Raw genomic sequence first — 17,873 nt, 5'->3', positions numbered from 1 at the left:
CAACGACACTACAATGGAAAGCCTGCAAACGAATCTTAAGACATCCAAAAGGGAATGTAGGCCAAGGTTTTATGTTTGCTCCGAGAAAATAATTTAATCTTCAAGGCTATTGTGATTCAGATTGGGCCAGTTCTTTGAATGATAGAAAGTCAACAACAAGATATTTGTTTGTACATTGGATTGGAGGAAACTTGGTGGCGTGGAGTTTGAAGAAACAAAGATCAGTAGCTCAGTCAAGCATTGAAGTCGAATACAGGGCACTTGCACAAGCTACAACTACAATATCTTGTCTAAAATCTTTGAATTTTTTTATGAGAATTGCTAAGTGGCACAAGTGGTGCCTAACACCACAAGAAAATGACATATCGTTATTGGTGTAATTCAATATCGAGTTCTACATATTTGAATTTAATGAGTATTCTAGGGTATCGCTAACCAATTATGAGGTCACCTTATGTGATGTGGCACACCTTAAGGTGCCAAATAACAATACTCATTTTTTATTGATTCAATTTATATAACTATATATATGAAAAATCTCTTACATGTACCATTAAATAACAACAAATATAAATATATATATATATATAAATTTTGGTATATAATGTATATTATTTTGTTTTTGAGGGTGTGCAGCAAAGAAAATCCCAAAAAAGTAATAATAAAAATAAAGAAAGACCTAACATCCTCATTTTTATATTTAAATTAGCTCAAGACCACTACCAACCAGTGTACCACTGCATGGGTTCAATTCAAAGGCCTATGCCACCATCCAAAAAAAATTCGAGGTGTTTTTTACACGTGTCAATCATTAATTGACTGCCCCTAACATAAAATAGAACATTTATTGGAATGTGTGTGTGTGTGTTTTTTTTATTCTCAAAGAAAATGCTTCATTTATTTCCTCTTTATTTTTTTCTGGAATTTTGTATTTTGAAAAAAGCGTTTTTTCTTTCTTTCTCCTTCTTGCATTAAATTCAGCTCTGGCCTTTAAATCTTGCATATTCAAGCTGAGAATCACTTGCACACTCACAATCAATTCTACTCCGGACTTCAAACCAAACATTTTATGCTAATCTAAGGTAAATATGGGAATTGTGATACTGTTTTATAGGCCTGTTCGCTTAATGCTCCCAAATTTCTATTAGATACAGTAGGTTCTTTATGAACACCTTGAATTTTCATCGTTGTCTGACTGCCTTTTTTGCACCCACTTCCCATAATCGAATGCTTCTTACTTGCTCTGAACAAAAACTGCATGGTTTTAGGTTCACAATGAGTAGGCTTGATTATTATGCCTTAACATTCTTTGTTTGTTTGTTTTTTCTTTTCTAAGGGTAAAACTGGATTGAAAAGGAAGAGCTTCCTCACAAGAAACTTCTACAGAGATCTCTGTTCAGTTTTCGTGCGGGTTAAGGTCAGCCACTACTTCCAGCACTACTTCTTTTATCTATTATCTATTGTTAGAAACTATTTCCATTTTCAACTTAACAAAACAAATACTTTGGATGTTCAGAGATTTTCTATGGTGACCTCGTGTATTTTACAACATGATTTGGTTATTGGGTTCTTGAGTTTTTGGTATACTTTGTCCTATGAACAAACAAGTTTTTTTAGTACACCTATTTATTTGATGTCATTTTAAGTAATTAGTTTTGATAGAAAGCTTTGTCCATCATGGCAGAAATGGCGAGTTTTTGTGATTTGCCAAGTGAAATAGTGGAGAAAATCATGTTGTGGGTACCTGCCGATTCTCTAGTGCAATATAAATCTGTGAACAAGTTTTGGTATTCCCTTATCTCGGCTTTCATCAATGACCCGGAATTTGTAGCCAAGCATCTCCTTATTACCAAAAACCAGTCCTCTACATCCTTATTTTTCAGACGGCCTTCCCCACATGACGATACTTACTTAATCACATACCCATTGTTGACAATAATCTATGATGAGAACAATCATTTTATAACTGTCACAGAAGCCTTTAGTGTACCACTTATTCGTAATGAGAGGTGCAAGGACATGAATCGAACGTATGAGGTTTATCACTGTGATGGACTCATTTTGCTAATAAATGATGTTGGGACAATGATGTTATGTAATCCTGCTTTGAAAGAATTCATGATTCTCCCAGAACCAAAGAACGTTAAAACTGAAGGGCCTTATCCTGATATAGGATTTGAACTTGACTCTATATACAATGATTACAAATGTGTAGCCATTTGGCGTAGTGTCAAATACAAAGTTGAGGTATACACAGTGGTTTCTGATTCTTGGAGAGAGATCAACATGTCTCAAGGCATAATGGATGCTATCTCGAATGCTGTACTATGCGATGGTTTATGTTGGGGAGGTGTTTGTTTCTGGTTTGTGGCATATGGTGGTGTATATGAAAATATTCTTAGTTTCAATATGAGCAATGTAGAGTCCAAGAACTTTACTTAGCTAATTGTTTAGTAGTATTATAGTATGTTTAGTGTTATCATTGTTACTTTGGATTTTTGGTTCAGACCGGGAGTTATTTGGACACTCATAGCAGTACTTATAGATTTTCTAAGTTTAACCTATAGTTTAAGAATATTAAGTATAACCTAAGGTTTGATTAATGTGACTGATATTAAGGATTATATTATTATATTATAAGGTTTAGACATCAACCAATAGGATTTTAAGCACATGTTTTGAATGGTAATTAAGGATTAAGTATTTTTGAGGATTAAATTAAATAAGGGTAAAAGTTTGAATGTATAGGGTCAGTCAGCAGCTTTGAGCACGTTGAGGGCTTAGTCAAGGCTGTTTACTCCATTCAAACTCAGCTAAAAATGTGTAAATTCGTGTTTAAATATTCAGCGTATGCCGATATATCGCAGCTATAGGGGGCGATATATCGCAGCACGTAGATACGGAAAACACGAATCGATGCACGGTCGCCTCGGGAACAAAGGTCCAGGCGATATATCGCCTATAGGGGGCGATATATCGCCTCCACCAGCATGAATTCAAATACTTTTGAATTCTTTTCCCTTCAGCCATTCAAACTCCTTCAACAGTCCAGCATCTTTTGAACGAGTCTTCAGCCTCTGCTGAACGATTATTCAAATGATTTTCACCTAAAAAGCCATTATTTTTATTCAAGTAAAATCAAGATATTTTCCTTCCCAAACTCTATAAATAGGACCTAGTACCGAGCCATTATTCACCATTTGCTCTAAGTTCAGAGGCTGCTAGTGTTAAGTGAGTGTGAGAGTGTAAACACTTGGTTTGGGGAAAAACCATAAGCTTAAACATCATAAGCTTATCAAACACTTTGGGAAGTGAGTGCTATAGTATTTCGGTGGATGTTAGATTGATCTTGCAATCTTTGAGGTAAACCCAAAACTCTAGTTCTTTTCTGTATTTTTATGTTATTTCCTTTCTCAAAACCTTCTACTCAGTCCCCTAACCTTATTCTTATTTTGGTTAGGGAATCCAAGCTTTTAAGCATATAAGTCGGTAAGTATGTTTTCTATGGTTTAGTCTTTCCATCTCTTTCATTTCATCTCCTTTCTTTAGACTTACTCTTTCTTATGGTTTTAGGAGTGTTCCAACAATCCCAACTCAGTCCATAATCTCGGTAACTTTGGTAAGGAAATAGGCTAGAATCAACATGTTATGTGATTATGTTATCTATATGTTTTATGTTATTAAAAGTGTTATGATATATGTGTATGTTTGTAGGCTTGGGCATATGACCCATATGACTAACAAGACCCCAAATGGGTTATGGGCATATGACCTACTTAGCTAGTAGGACCCCACTAATCCCATGGGCATATGCTTGTTTAGTCTATGGGACCCCAAGTAATAATGGCCATTATAATAAGTGTATGTTATATGTATTATGTTAAGTCTTTATGTTTTCTTATGAAATTATGTATGTGACTTTGTGTTAGATTTTCCTTACTGGGCATTAGGCTCACTCCTTTCTGTTTATGTGCAGGAAAATAAGTTTAGAGGCGGAAAGATTCGTGACGCTTGGAGAATGTGTATCGATGATGAATGGAGTCAAGGGGCCGAGCGTTATTCGATTCGAGGATATAGTCTCCTTTTATGTTTTTATGGTTTTTATGTGTATTTTCCGCATTATTATGTAATGTCTTTTATTTTAAATCTTGTTTTGTTTTAAGGACAATGGGATCCCAAAATCCTTCTTAGTATTCTGTTTATTTGTAAATAACTCTTATTTTTCAAGTTACTCAATAAATTATGGTATGATTGTAAAAATGTAAGTTTTATGTATAGTTTTGATAATGGTCCAATTAGTCTAGATTAGTGGGTCATTACAAGCAATGAGGAATTCCATCTCATAGATTTGCCAGATGTTGAAGATTTGGCCCTTGACTCTAATTATTCTCTCCGGTTTTCAGTGTGGAATGATTCAGTTGTGATTTGTTTGACCCCCGATGACAACATCTTTATCTTCACGATGGATGAAGCCGTAGCAGGTGTTTGTTCTTGGACCCAATATGTGCAGGTTGGACCACTAGAAAAGTATTACCATGAGTTACCATTTTGGAAGAATGATGAGATTTTAATGAAAGTCTGGACTGATAATAGGTGTGTAGCACAGTTGGTGTCTTTCAACATTCGTAACCAAAAGTTAAGAAATGTTGTTTGTGATCTTGATAGAAATGTATGTGATTATTCGGTTTGTTTCTATGTAAAGAGCCTGATTTCTATTAGGAGGAGGTGAAGTTCGATCCACAGTGATTTCAAGTAAAAAGAAGAAGCCCCAAAGCTGTGGAAGTAATTAAAAATAATTGTGCTTAAACATATACATGTTTGTGTTTGAGATTTTTTAATCAACCTGATGCATTGTGTTTACAACATGATTTGGATATTGGGTTCTTCAGATTTTAGTATATATATATATTTTTGAAACAGTTTTTAGTATATTTTCTACTAGGAACAAACAAGTTTATTTAGTACACCTATTCATTCATAGTCATACACCACAAAGCATAACATTTACAAGTATTCACACATATACATTAAACACAAAAAATAGGGTCATGCCCTAGAACACAAATAACAGGGCCACGCCTTGCTCCATGTGCACAAACAGTTTTCTTACCTGTGTACCAAGCTATTGATTACTGCGATCCCAAGCACGATCCCCTAAACCCGAGCTTTGACGTAAAACCTATTCACAACACAATAATGATAAACGTCCATCAAGCCCTAAACCAATTAAGAACTTTAAATCAACATTCTAGCTTCTGGGACCTCAAATCCTACTAAATCAGGTAGTAGAATCCTTTCTGAGCCCTAAGATTTGGGTTCCCGAGCTTAAAACCCTAGATTGGCCAAAAACTCATGTTCGCGTCGCGACGCCCTCAATGCGACACCCTCAATTAGAATCGCGACGCCCCTACATTTAGAGTCGCGACCCTCTACAAGTCAGAGATCCCAACTCTTGAATTCTCTAGACATGCGGCGCGGCACGTCCTACCCAGGGTCGCGACGCTGAGGCAATTCAGTGAACCCCCCAAACCTCTTGAGTTCATGCGGGTCGCAACGCGACCCCGCGAACCCATAATTTCCCCAACATTTCAGATTTTCAAACTCCCAAAAATTGTTCCAAACGTGTTTCAAAGCCATAATTGAGTCCCAAATCACTTACACTATACTCAAAGCAGTACATAAACCCAAAAAAATTGAACAAAACCTCATCAAAACCCAAATTCAATCACCTAAGTTCCAAACCCCAAAACTCTAACAAAAAACAGATAAATTCATAAAAAAAGCTTGCTTTAGTCCTTACCTCTGTAATGATTTTGACCTTGAGCTACTTTCCCAACGCCTTTAGCTTGGTTTCCCCAAATCTCCAACCTCAAATCTTCAATTTCTGAGCAAATTCTTTCAAGGTTCTCAAAACCCCTTCCAAAGATCAAGAGAGAGAGAAAAAGGCTGAGGGAGTGTGCTTCTTCTTTTCCTTCTGGTTAGTTCTAGTGTCCTAGCCCAAGCATAAGTCTATCATGGCTTTGAAATGACCAAATCACCCCTATGCTAACCTTAGCCACTTAAATGCCTCCAAGGGCAGTCCCGTCATTTGCTTCATCCTGCTAATTCTTCGAGTGTTCCTATAGTTCCCTATTAAATTTCGACATACTTAAAAAAAATCCTTAAATCACTACCCGTTACCCGGTAATCTCGAACACCTACTATGTTCCCGAAATACCCCTAGGCTCACCCCGAGTCAAGTATTCGACCCCATTGTGACTATTTCGCTATTTCGCTCCCTAGGACCGTCTCAGATCAAACATCACAAATATATCACCACAATCTCGTGGTCTCAAGCACAACACACATATAATTCACATTTATTCCATCAAGAGGTCAAAATTACAAATATGTCGCTAATAACCAAATTGGGCCGACATGCATATTTAATTCACCTAAATATGCATTTCTAATCACATAATCATTTAATCCACATAATAATATAATTAAATCAATTATTGCCCTCTCGACATGCTAATTAAGGCACTAAGCCTTATTAGCAAATTTGGGACATTACACAGGGCATGACCCTATTATTTGTGTTTAATGTGTGAATACCTGTAAATGTTATTCTATGTTGTGCATGATTATGAATGAACGACAAAGGTCGGGAATGGTGAAGGTCGAAGACAGCAAAAGTCGGGATCGACATTAAGCATGTTGAATGCAGATCGTTAGGGCAAGACCTTCTAAGGGTGTTGTACTCACCCGCTCGGTGAATACCATGAACCCAGTGCCTAGTAAAGCACCTGGGTTGATATAGGTCGCTATATGTTTAATCTGTTATCTGTTTAAGTTGTTTGTTACTGGATTGAATTGTGATATGCTATGTGTTGAGTTTTCTTGCTGGGCCTCGGCTCACGGGTGCTCTATGGTGCAGGTAAGGGCAAGGGAAAGGTCAACCAACCATGAGTTGGAAAGCGTGGAGCGGCGTGTACATGTTCGGCCTACCTAGCTACCACAGCCAGGGTTGTTTTAAGGAATATACTTTAAATGGTTGGTTTTGTCGCTTAGGTCGACTGTATCATAACTTCTAAGTTGTAATACATTTTTGAAACAGTATTTTGGGATCCCGATGTATAAATTTTATGACTTTAATGAATGTCCAAATCTTTTATAATTTACGTTCGTCAAATGAGTCTTTATTTTGATTTAATCACACTTTTCAATCTAAAACCTCTATTAGCAAGCTAGTGGCACATTTATAAATCACATAGTAACGACTCCAAAGTAGTAGGGCGTTACACTAGCAGTAATAACCCTACTCACACATGCATTCTATGTAGATAAGTGACTACACTATCATACAGGGGCTCTAGGATATGGGACTATTAAGTCACCCCGGGGCCCATTGCCCTATCCTCTATATAACAAGCCTTTGAGCTGGCCCAGCGTACCTGGCGCATTAGTTTTCCAACGACCATAGGATCAGTCAAGCGTATGATACGCTCCTGATTAGGCCTAACCATATCGACTGCTGCCTAAGTCAATGTTTTCGACCAGCGCTTAGCGCGCTACTGCCGTCCTTGACTAATAAGTCAAGCCTTTTCAGTCAGATAATGCAAACAAGCATACATCATTTAACAATTAGCCAGATATAGAGCATTCAAGCATGCTTACTCAAGCAATCATAGGCATAATCATAATCATGCTCATTCACAAGGGCTCGAGCCCTAATCATATCTATATTTAACAACCGGGCCAAGCCCTAATCACATATAGCACGTATTGAGTGCAATTTTCTTACCTCTGGTCCAAGCACAAGCTAATTAACAACGACCCTTGAGCACGATCCCGTCTTGAGCCCTAGCGGTACCCTAGTCACAACCATAATAAACGATATCCATAAATATCAAGAAAATAAAGACTTTCGGACCGAGTCCTAGTCTTCGGGACCTCGAATTCTACTAAACTAGGTAGTAGAATCCTTCCCAAGCCCTTAGGTTTGAGTTCTTGCCACCCAAAACCTAACATGACCAAAGTTTCCTATTTGAGACGCGACGCCCCTCTCAAGCCCTGCGACTCTCCTCAAGTCAGAGAGCCTAGCCCTCTTTTTCCTAGACATGGCCCGCGACGGAGCTCAGCAAGCGCCGCAGCACGATGGCAGTTTAGGGAACCGCCCTGACCTCTGGGTTCATGCGGGTCGTGGTGCTCCAAGAACACCGTTGCGATGCAACTGATAACTTCATTTTAGTGTCGTTTTAGAATGTGTTTTTGTGGTAATATTGAGTCTTTATGTATGTTTTGTGCAAGATTACGCTTTTGTTTGTCTTTGTTGTAGGTCGGTGCATAGAATCATGAGAAAAATGTAAAAAGATGAGAAAATGGTGGAAAAACGAAGCTCTTGGTGGTTTTTCGACTCAAGATGATGCTAAGGACGAGTAAAAATCAGTTTTTGATGAAGAAACGAGGTTGAAAGACTTAAATTGAGAAATAATGAAATTAGGGTCGCGACTAGGAGTTTAAAGTCGCGACTCTGGGAAAGTCAGAAACACAAAGCTGCTGAAGGGAATTAGAGTCGCGACTTACCCTTATAAGTCGCGGCGCTAGGGGAAGTCAGAGGCTAAGGCAAGGGTGCATTGAAGACACGGGTCGCAACTTGATATGCCTGAGTCGCAGCGCCTAAGGACATATGCAGATTCAGAGAGCCTTTAAAATTTGATGCGGGTTGCGACCTAGATAAGGCCAAGTCGTGGCTCACCTATGAAAAAACTACGGATTTGTGTTTTCTTACTATAAATTCAGACTTAGGGTTTAATTAGGTCATTAGGTCAGATTTTAATTACGTTTTTAGAGACTAATTTTGATTCTTAGACTAGTTTTTCTGCATTTTTATATTTTCCTTTCTTCTTCAAGTTTTTGAATCTTATGTTTCTGAATTATTATTTTGTTGATTTAGTCATGTCTGATATGAACTAAACATTTTTATCTAGGGTTTAATGTAGTCACTTGGAATTCTATCTAATTTAATTATGATGTTCTGTTGATTTTTCTTCTCTATTCTAATCTATATAATGTGTGCCTAATGCAAGTAAATACCTGATCAATATTTGCTTAATTTATGATTTTGATTCAAAATTCGAAAGGTGAGAATTGAATATGCTATCGTTATATAACATAGGTTACATATTGGACGAAAGTACATGTATGGCTTATGTAGTAGTTAGGTTTCCATGCTTAATGCCTGCTATATGTTTAAGTTTGTCACAGAAATGTAGAAAACTTGCATATAGGATGGTGTTAACCGAGATTTTCGGCAACTCTATTAATAACTAATATTTACTGATAATTATAATGAAAGCAGAAGATTAACGCGGGGTTTTTACGTGGTTGGGGCGTTAACTAGCCTTAGTCCACGAGTCTATCTTATTAGAGCTTGAAGAACCTTTTACAATGGAGTTTTTCCTCTATATTTTGACAGAGTTCCTGTCTTTTTGGTGAAAGAAGATCCCTTTTCCAGTGTTCTGTAGCTTATATTTATAGGCGTATGGGAACACCGGGTCTGTACCGGGTCCGACCCAGGCCCATCGAAGGAATGGATATAGGTGACCTTTCTAGTGGAGGCCCAATACAAAAGGTACAAAATACATGAAGTCCACGCCAGCTAAGGCCGAACATGTTGACCTTAGAACTACGTCTCGCCCGACAAAACGGCGCTTTTGGTCTGATCACTTCGAGTCACAAGGCCGATTCAGGAGACAAGACCAGTCAGAGTACTTGGCTGCGCATTCCTGACACATCGGCGTGCAATCCCGAGGTGGCCTTTTCTGCAGGTGAAAAGTGGGGGACAACGCCCACGTGGAGCGAGGCGGCGTCAGGGTCCTGGACGCCTGGCCCCTTCAACCGGGGGCGAGGTGATCCGGGTCCATTTACCTTTGTCCCGCTTCGTTTACCATAGGCCCGGACCGTGTCAGGGGTCCGGGGTCGGGACGCGTAGGCCGCGGTGGTTCGAACGCTCTGTACACAGCCCAGACTATCGTCGTGGAGGACGGGCCCGGAGGGACATTCCGGACCCCTCCAATGGGCCCGGACATGAACCCCCGGTCCATACCCTTCCCTTCGGGCACTCTCCATACCAAGAGGCCTTGGGCCGGGCTCGCGTGCTGACCTGGCCCATGACGGTGGGCCTGGACGAAGGCCCCGAGCCCATGCAGGAAATGGGGACAACAGATGGGATCTTATATCTTGAAAAAAGAATAGGAATCAATTTATGTTAACCTGCTATAGAATATAAAGAAAGAAATTTAGAACTAATTAATAAAATTAGTAGAATGAAAATTTGATGAAATTAATACCCTAGGTCTTTTTAATAGTGATTTTTATCTTTTAATTAGTTATTTTTGTTCATAGTTAGTTACAATTTTAAAATTAAATTCATTCATGTAAAGTTTGTTTGCCAAATAGAAATTAAAGAACAATTATTGGTAATTGGGAAATATTCTTTGTGGGAACGATACTCTATTTTATTATATATATTACTTGAATCGATTACGTGCACTTGCGTATCATATTTTACCGATCAGCAACCCCGCGAACCCAGTTTTTCAAACACTTTCTTCGAGCCAATTCCCTTAAAATTCACCCCAAAATGGTACCAAATCCAAAATTGAGTCCCAAAACATTATCAATACATCACAGGCAGCAAATCCAAACTCAAAATCGAATCATAACACCCTCAAAATTACAAGATTCAAGCAAAGCTTAAGAAACTTAAAAAAACAAAACTGAGAAACTTAAAAGCTCAAATTACCTCTGATACAGTCATTTTTTAGCTAAATCCCCAAACTATAAAGATTCTAATCTTCCCTAGAATCTTTATGACTTTAACCTCGCTTATATCCAAGCTCTAAAACTCGAGTTTCCTTCGAAAACGCCAACGAGTGTAAAGAGTGAACAGAAGAGAGAGAACGAGAGTGAGACTTGTGTTTTTCTGAGTTAATGAGCTCAGCCAAACCCTTATATACGAACGGTCTCAAATGACCAAAATGCCCCCACTCAACCTGCTTCTCTCTCAACAACCCATAAGGGTAAAAATGTCATTTTCACTTTCTAATCCTGCTTTATACCCAAATCTCCCCAAATAATTCTGCTAAACTCGGAATAATGTTATTTCTCCCAAAATACGACTCACGCTACAATGAGTCCCAATGACTCTCCAGGTCACCCAAAATACCCATTGGCTCGCCCCAAGGCCGAGTATTTCTCCCCGTTATGACTAAACCACTAACTTGCTCCCTAGGATCTTCTCGCGCTGAATAACTCAAATGTATCCACACAATAATGTGGTTTCAATCAATATGCACATATATATACACAAATATGCCATCAACGGGCCAAAATTACGAAAATGTCCTTCTAATAAGAAACAGGCCCACATGCATGCTTTATACGCCTAAACATGCAAATATAGTCATATTATAATATAACTCACATAATTCATATAATCATGCATATAATCACATAATAATTCAATTAAATCAATTATTGCCCTTCTGACCCCCAATCAAGGCACTAAGCCTCATTTGGAAAATTGGGACGTTACAAATACAGTTTTAGACAAATAATCAACACAAAAATACTTATTTTCTTTTTATTATGGTATCAGAGAACACACCTCTCAACTTCTTCTATGGCTCGAACTCGCACCAAATTCTTTGCCTCCATTCAAAACACACCTGAAGCTCCGATGAAAAGTGAACAGAACCAAGCCCATCCTCCTGAAGCTCCACCTGCGCTAATTGTCAACAACAATGGCGGACAAACCTCTGCCTCAAATCGTTTCACTCCCCTGGACAATCTTGATCGACCTCCTCTTTAAGATGCCAACAATCTGTATTTCTTGGGCGGGACTCATTCTTGCCTCACCTCCATTAACGGACAAGAACTTTCAACAATGACGCCCAGACTTCATGCTATCGATTGGGGCAAAGAACAAATCTAACTTTCTAAATGGAAATCTTTCTCAACCTCCTCCCACTGATCCCAACTTCAATGTCTGGCAATGCTGCAACCAAATGATCATGTCTTGGATCATCCATTCTGTTTCCCCAGATTTCAAAAGTATCATCATGTTCTTGGATTCTGCAGCTGCTATGTGGCAAGAATTAAACAATCGGTTCAATCAAGGGAATGGACCCAAAATTCAATTCCAACCTGACTAGCACATAATTTTGACCTCAGATTATTAGTACCAACCACAAACAACATTTCAACTCCAAAACATCATCAAAGTATCTATAAAATACCAAAAACATTAATATACCAAAAATCACAACTTTAAGCTTGAGCACTTCTCACCTTAGCTATAAAATCTAAAAATCTAAGCTTATTGATGAAGACCTCGGCAACTCCAAATCTCTATTATGCCAGCACTTTCACTAGAATCCTTAAGAACTCAATACTTTGCTTGGAATGATCCTTAGTGCAACTAGGAGAAATGTCTAGGAAGAGAGAGGGAGAGGTGTGCGGAATGTGAATGACCCAGGGTATTCAGCCTTAGGTCTTTATTTGGTATATTGGTCAAAAAGACCATGCCTAAGGGCATTTTAGTCATTAACCCATAATTCCCACTAACCTCAAATTACACCTCTAACTCCCAATTAAATCCACTAAACCCAAATATTTCTCTCAATTAATTCAATTCACCAATAAATCCCAAATACATGTCAAATTGCCATAATACACATTGGCTCACCTTGAGCTGGGTATTAATCATCGTTGTGACTTTTCTGCTGAATTGCTCGAAAGGATGACTCGTGTCGAATATCATAAATATATCCACATAATAATGTGGTCTCAAGCACATAGCATATAAAATTACAGTTATACCCTCAACGAGTCAAAATTACAGAAATGCCCTTTTTTTTAACAAAAGCGAGCCTATAAGCAAATTTAATACACATAAACATGCATAAGCAGCCATATCATAATATAACTCACATAATCCACATAGTCACATATGTATTCGATCAAAATCACATAATTTCCAATTATACCCTCCAAGCACACTATCAACATACTAATCCTTATTGGGAGTTTTGGGACGCTACACAAGTGACTCGTGGACTAGGGTTTATTCATAACATGAACTATGTAAATCTCCGTGTCTCAACTTTCTTTTGTTTAAGCTTTATTATAATTAGTTATTAGCGAAAAAGCTAGTCAACATCTATGTTTTTTTTTAAAATAATAATATGATAACATTTTAGATCACAAACTACCATATTCAAGGTATAAGACATTTATGATATTATTCAAATCTCACTTCAACGATTGGAAAAGAATCTTGTTTATTCTTGATAAAAGAGAAATGTTATTGTAATTTTTTATGTAATTACATATTCATACTATTTGAATATACACGACACTTATATATAATGTATTTATAACATTTGATGCTATTTAATATGATTATATATATAAGTTAGACTGAGTAATAAAAAAAAGTAACATGTTTTCTTTTTAATTATAAATGATAAAATTATAATAAAATTAATATTAATATGATTATTAAATATGTAGTCTTGTATTAAATATTATTATATTAATGATATTTTATAATAGGGTCCCTTGGCAAAATGACCTATTGTGTCGTTTGCATGTTCACCTTCTAACTGTTAGACTTTATTTGGGCTTACATTATTTATTTTCATGTTTTATAAAATATGAGTTGATAAATAGTTCTTTGCTAATCTAGCCAATTTAATTTTAGTGATCTCTTGTTTATGGGCTTAGTATGTATAGTAGTCTAGTTGAGGCAGAAGTGTAGGCTTTCTAGTTAACTGAATCATTTAATGAGGAGGCCCAGTCCAACTAGGTTAATATAAGCTAAGCCCCCTCCCAAACTCTATACATATGAATAGTCTCATTGCTATTCTATAATCTGATAATCTGCTTAAGAAATAGAGGTCCTAGGGAGGAAGACTTAGTTGGTTAGAATTGCACTAACAATTCATGTTTTCTCCATGGTTGAATTATGTATGTTTTCTATATTCTTTAATTGTATATTTTGTTCTAAGTTGTATGCAAAATTATTGATAAGATGTTGTATGAATATCTAACATGTGGTATCAGATTGCCAATTGTATACGATTTATGACCTATAATTTTTTTTTTTTAACCTAAATTGAGATTAATCATTGATAAACCCTAAATAATTTTCGTTATTATTTTATGTCCAAATTTTTGTAGTTAGATCCTAAAATATTAGGGTTTTTGTTTATCTCGAAATTACCTTTCTGTTCATATATTATATAATTAATTTTGTTACATATTGATGAAGAATTTTGTATTTAAAATTTAATGGTTTTTTCATAAATTTTGAAATTGCAAAATTGTTATATCTCAATTTAATGGTTATTTTTCCAAATTAAATTATTGTATGTATTCATTATTGTTTGTGGAAGATATGTCATGCTTTATTTTGTATAGATTCGGCCATTAACACATACTTTTACCCCAAATTTTGATGCATTTTTTTTGCATATAGTCTTTTAGATCTACACTTAATTCCTTGTTTTTACTCCATATAAGCCCCATAAATCAATTGCTCATGATCCTCGGATGAAAACCCCTCATTAAATGCTCGAAACCGCCTCTTTTTCTGGCTGAAAACCCGTTGGACCCGACCGGGTCGCAATCCGGGTCGCATGACCCGTTTCAGAGTTGTTGGAGGTTGAAGACAACCTCTTCCGACAACGTCCACTTGTGGCAAGCAGCGCGTGGGGCGTGTGCGGCATTTCTCGACGTCGTTTTTCAACGTTTCTTTATTCCAACATTAATAGAATTTAATTTCTGAATTTTCTGTGATTTTTATTTAATTTTTTGAAATGTTAAATAATTATTATGGAATTAATCTCATTTACGCTGTCATAAAACATTAATAAATAATTTATAATATTTTTTCCATAATTTTGAATTTTAGAAAATTATTTGAGTATTTGTTCGTTCATTTGAACATACTCACTCTTTGGAACAACATTTGTTTTTCATATACTCTCCACTCAAACAATAGGTTTTAATTTTCATAAAAAAAATCCTACATTCTTTGTTGTTCTAAAGTGTCAAACTTGATTATTTGATGACTAAATAATGTGCTATGGTGGAGACATTGTTTTGATCATTCATAAATTTAATGAGCAATATTTTTTTTATTTTTTGGGAATTTGGTTGAAAATATTATAATTATTATCATCAAAGTGATTTAATTATATTATTTTTCAATGATTGTTTTATCGCCAAATTTCATCAGTTTATAGATAATATTTTCCTTGGATAATTGAAATGTATAATTACTTACCCAAATGAGGTAATTATATATATTAATTAATGTCTCATGAAGTGTGTTGATTATAATAAATGTTTAAAATTATTTGCCCAAAAGGTAATAATTTTTTATGTGTATTTTTTTTGGTTTGAATTAATATATATGCTTTGAGAATTTATTTGCCCAAAGGTAATACATTTTTAATTTATATTTTTTTTCTATTTAACTTCATGGAAATAGATCATATGTGTGTTATATTCTCACCCCAAAGAGGAGTTTGTGATAATCATCGTGACTCTATTTATAAATTTTCTTGATATGCTCATAGTTTAATCAAGTTTTGTCATTTTCCTTTTATCCTGCAGTTTCTTTTTCTGTGAACAACAGCAATGCTTCAATTCAAATTCTGACTAGGTCCAACTATAAGAAGTGGAAACGAGATGTGGATTTTAGTTTGGGAATCATGGACTTGGACCTATGCATGCGTGATGATCAACCTGCTACTCTTATTGATGCGAGCACTACTGCCCAGAGAACTCTCCATGCACAATGGGAAAAGTCAAATCGTCTTAGTCTAATAGCTATGAAAAGATCGATTCCTGAACATCTTTTGAGTGGTCTGTCTGAGACAACTAATGCCAAAGAGTTTTAACTAATGTGGGAAAATTGTATAACATTGGTGAGAATGCTAAAACTGGATCTCTTATGGATGAGATTCAAACCATCAAGTATGATGAAACTAAAGGAGTGAAGGACTTCATTCTGAAAATTGTCAATGATCAGTCAAAGCTAAAAGATCGTAAGATTTCTCTACCTAATTCTTATATTATTCATCATGCTCTCAATGCTCTTCCTGCATCTTTCAGTCTTATTAAGACATCCTACAACACTTATAATAAACATGGAGCATAAATGACCTAATTTCGAAGTGTGTGACTGAGGAAAACAAGCTGAAAAAGGAGAAGAATGAGTCGACTCATTATGTTTCTCACCTCAAGCAAACAAAGGAAAAGGGAGATTCAAAAATCAGAGGGACAACACTTCTAAGAACATTGATAATAAAAAGGAGCATAACAATGGACAGAAAAATGAGAATGCCCAATCTAAGTATGCTAATGTTAAGTGTTTCTTCTGTGATAAAATGGGCCATAGAAGAACTGATTGTCACAAATTTAAGATTTGGCTAGAAAAGAAGAAAAAATAATCAAGTACTCCTTTAGCTTGTGTTTGTTTTGAATCTAATCTAGTTGATGTTCCTATTGATTCTTGGTGGTTAGATAGTGGTGCCACAGTTCATGTTACTACTACCTTGCAGGGGCTAAGGGATCTCAGGAAACCAAATCAGAGGGAGTCAAAACTTAAAGTAGGAAACAATGTTGGCGTTGAAGTTTGCTATGTTGGAACCTTTATTCTTGACTTACAGACCAATTTTAAGCTTGTTTTGAACAATACTTTTTATGTTCCTACTTTTAAGATAAATTTAGTTTCGCTTCCGCTTTTGGATAAACAATGATATTCATTTCTTTTTGCAAATTATAAAGTTGACATTATGTTTGACTCCAAAGTTATTGGAAATTGTTTTTATTCTGATGATCTCTAAAAATTATGTTTGGCTCCTTTGGTTTCCTCTTTTAATGTTAAGAATATTGTGGCTAAGAGATCTCATATAAAGGAACATTCTTTACTTTTGTGGCACAAACGGTTAGGTCATATTTCAAAGGAACGAGATGATAGATTGATTAAATCTGATATTCTTCCTCCTCTTGATGCTTCTGATTTAGGCAATTGTGTTGATTGTGCTCGAGGGAAGTTACTCAAGACTTGTAAGAAAAGTGTCACTCGTAATCAGAATCTATTAGATATTATACATAGTGATATCAGTGGGCCTTATTCTACTACTCTTTGTAGGAAAAAATATTTTATCACTTTTGTTGATGACTTTTCTCGATATGGCTTTACTTATTTGATTGAGGAAAAATCGAATGCTCTTGATAAATTCAAAATATTTTGGACTGAGGTTGAGAAACAATTAGGAAAAGTTATCAAGATTGTGCGTTCGGATCGTGGATGTGAATATTATGGCAAGTACACTGATACTGGACAAAATATGGAGCCTTTTGCTAAGTACTTACATGACCGTGGTATAATTGCAAAATACACTATGTCTGGTACTCCTGAACAAAATGGAGTTGCTGAAAGATGAAATCGTACTCTTATGGATATGACCAGAAGCATGATGAGTAGATCCAATATGCCAAAGTTCTTATGGGGTGAAGCTCTTTTGACTGCTACTTATATCCTAAATCAAGTTCCAAGTAAATCTATACCCAAAACTCCTTTTGAGTTATGGACTGGTAGAAAGCCTAGTGTGAACCATTTTTGTGTATGGGGTTATCCAGCTAAAGTGAAGATTTATGATCCTAACTTGAAAAAGTTAGACCCCAGAACAGTTTGCTGTTTTTTCATTGGTTATCCAGATCATTCAAAAGGTTATAGATTTTATTGTCCTACTCGCGGTACTAGAATTGTTGAATCTAAGACTGCAATATTTTCTGGAAATTGATATTGC

General features: G+C 36.2%; 1 protein-coding gene across 1 annotated transcript; it reads left to right on the top strand.

Annotated features, from left to right (window-relative positions):
- Positions 1-941: 941 nt before the first annotated feature.
- Positions 942-16,216, top strand: LOC133778841 (uncharacterized). The gene is made up of 5 exons (XM_062218861.1): positions 942-1,082; positions 1,337-2,418; positions 4,310-4,481; positions 15,670-15,862; positions 15,949-16,216. The coding sequence occupies exons 2-5, from the start codon at positions 1,678-1,680 to the stop codon at positions 16,214-16,216; spliced, it is 1,374 nt and encodes a 457-aa protein (XP_062074845.1). The 5' UTR covers positions 942-1,082; positions 1,337-1,677.
- Positions 16,217-17,873: the final 1,657 nt, after the last annotated feature.

This window comes from Humulus lupulus, chromosome 5, assembly GCF_963169125.1.
Source record: "Humulus lupulus chromosome 5, drHumLupu1.1, whole genome shotgun sequence".
Classification (NCBI taxonomy): Eukaryota; Viridiplantae; Streptophyta; class Magnoliopsida; order Rosales; family Cannabaceae; genus Humulus; species Humulus lupulus.
The sequence above is the reverse complement of the archived record's forward strand: the minus strand, read 5'-3'. Positions and strand labels throughout refer to the sequence as shown.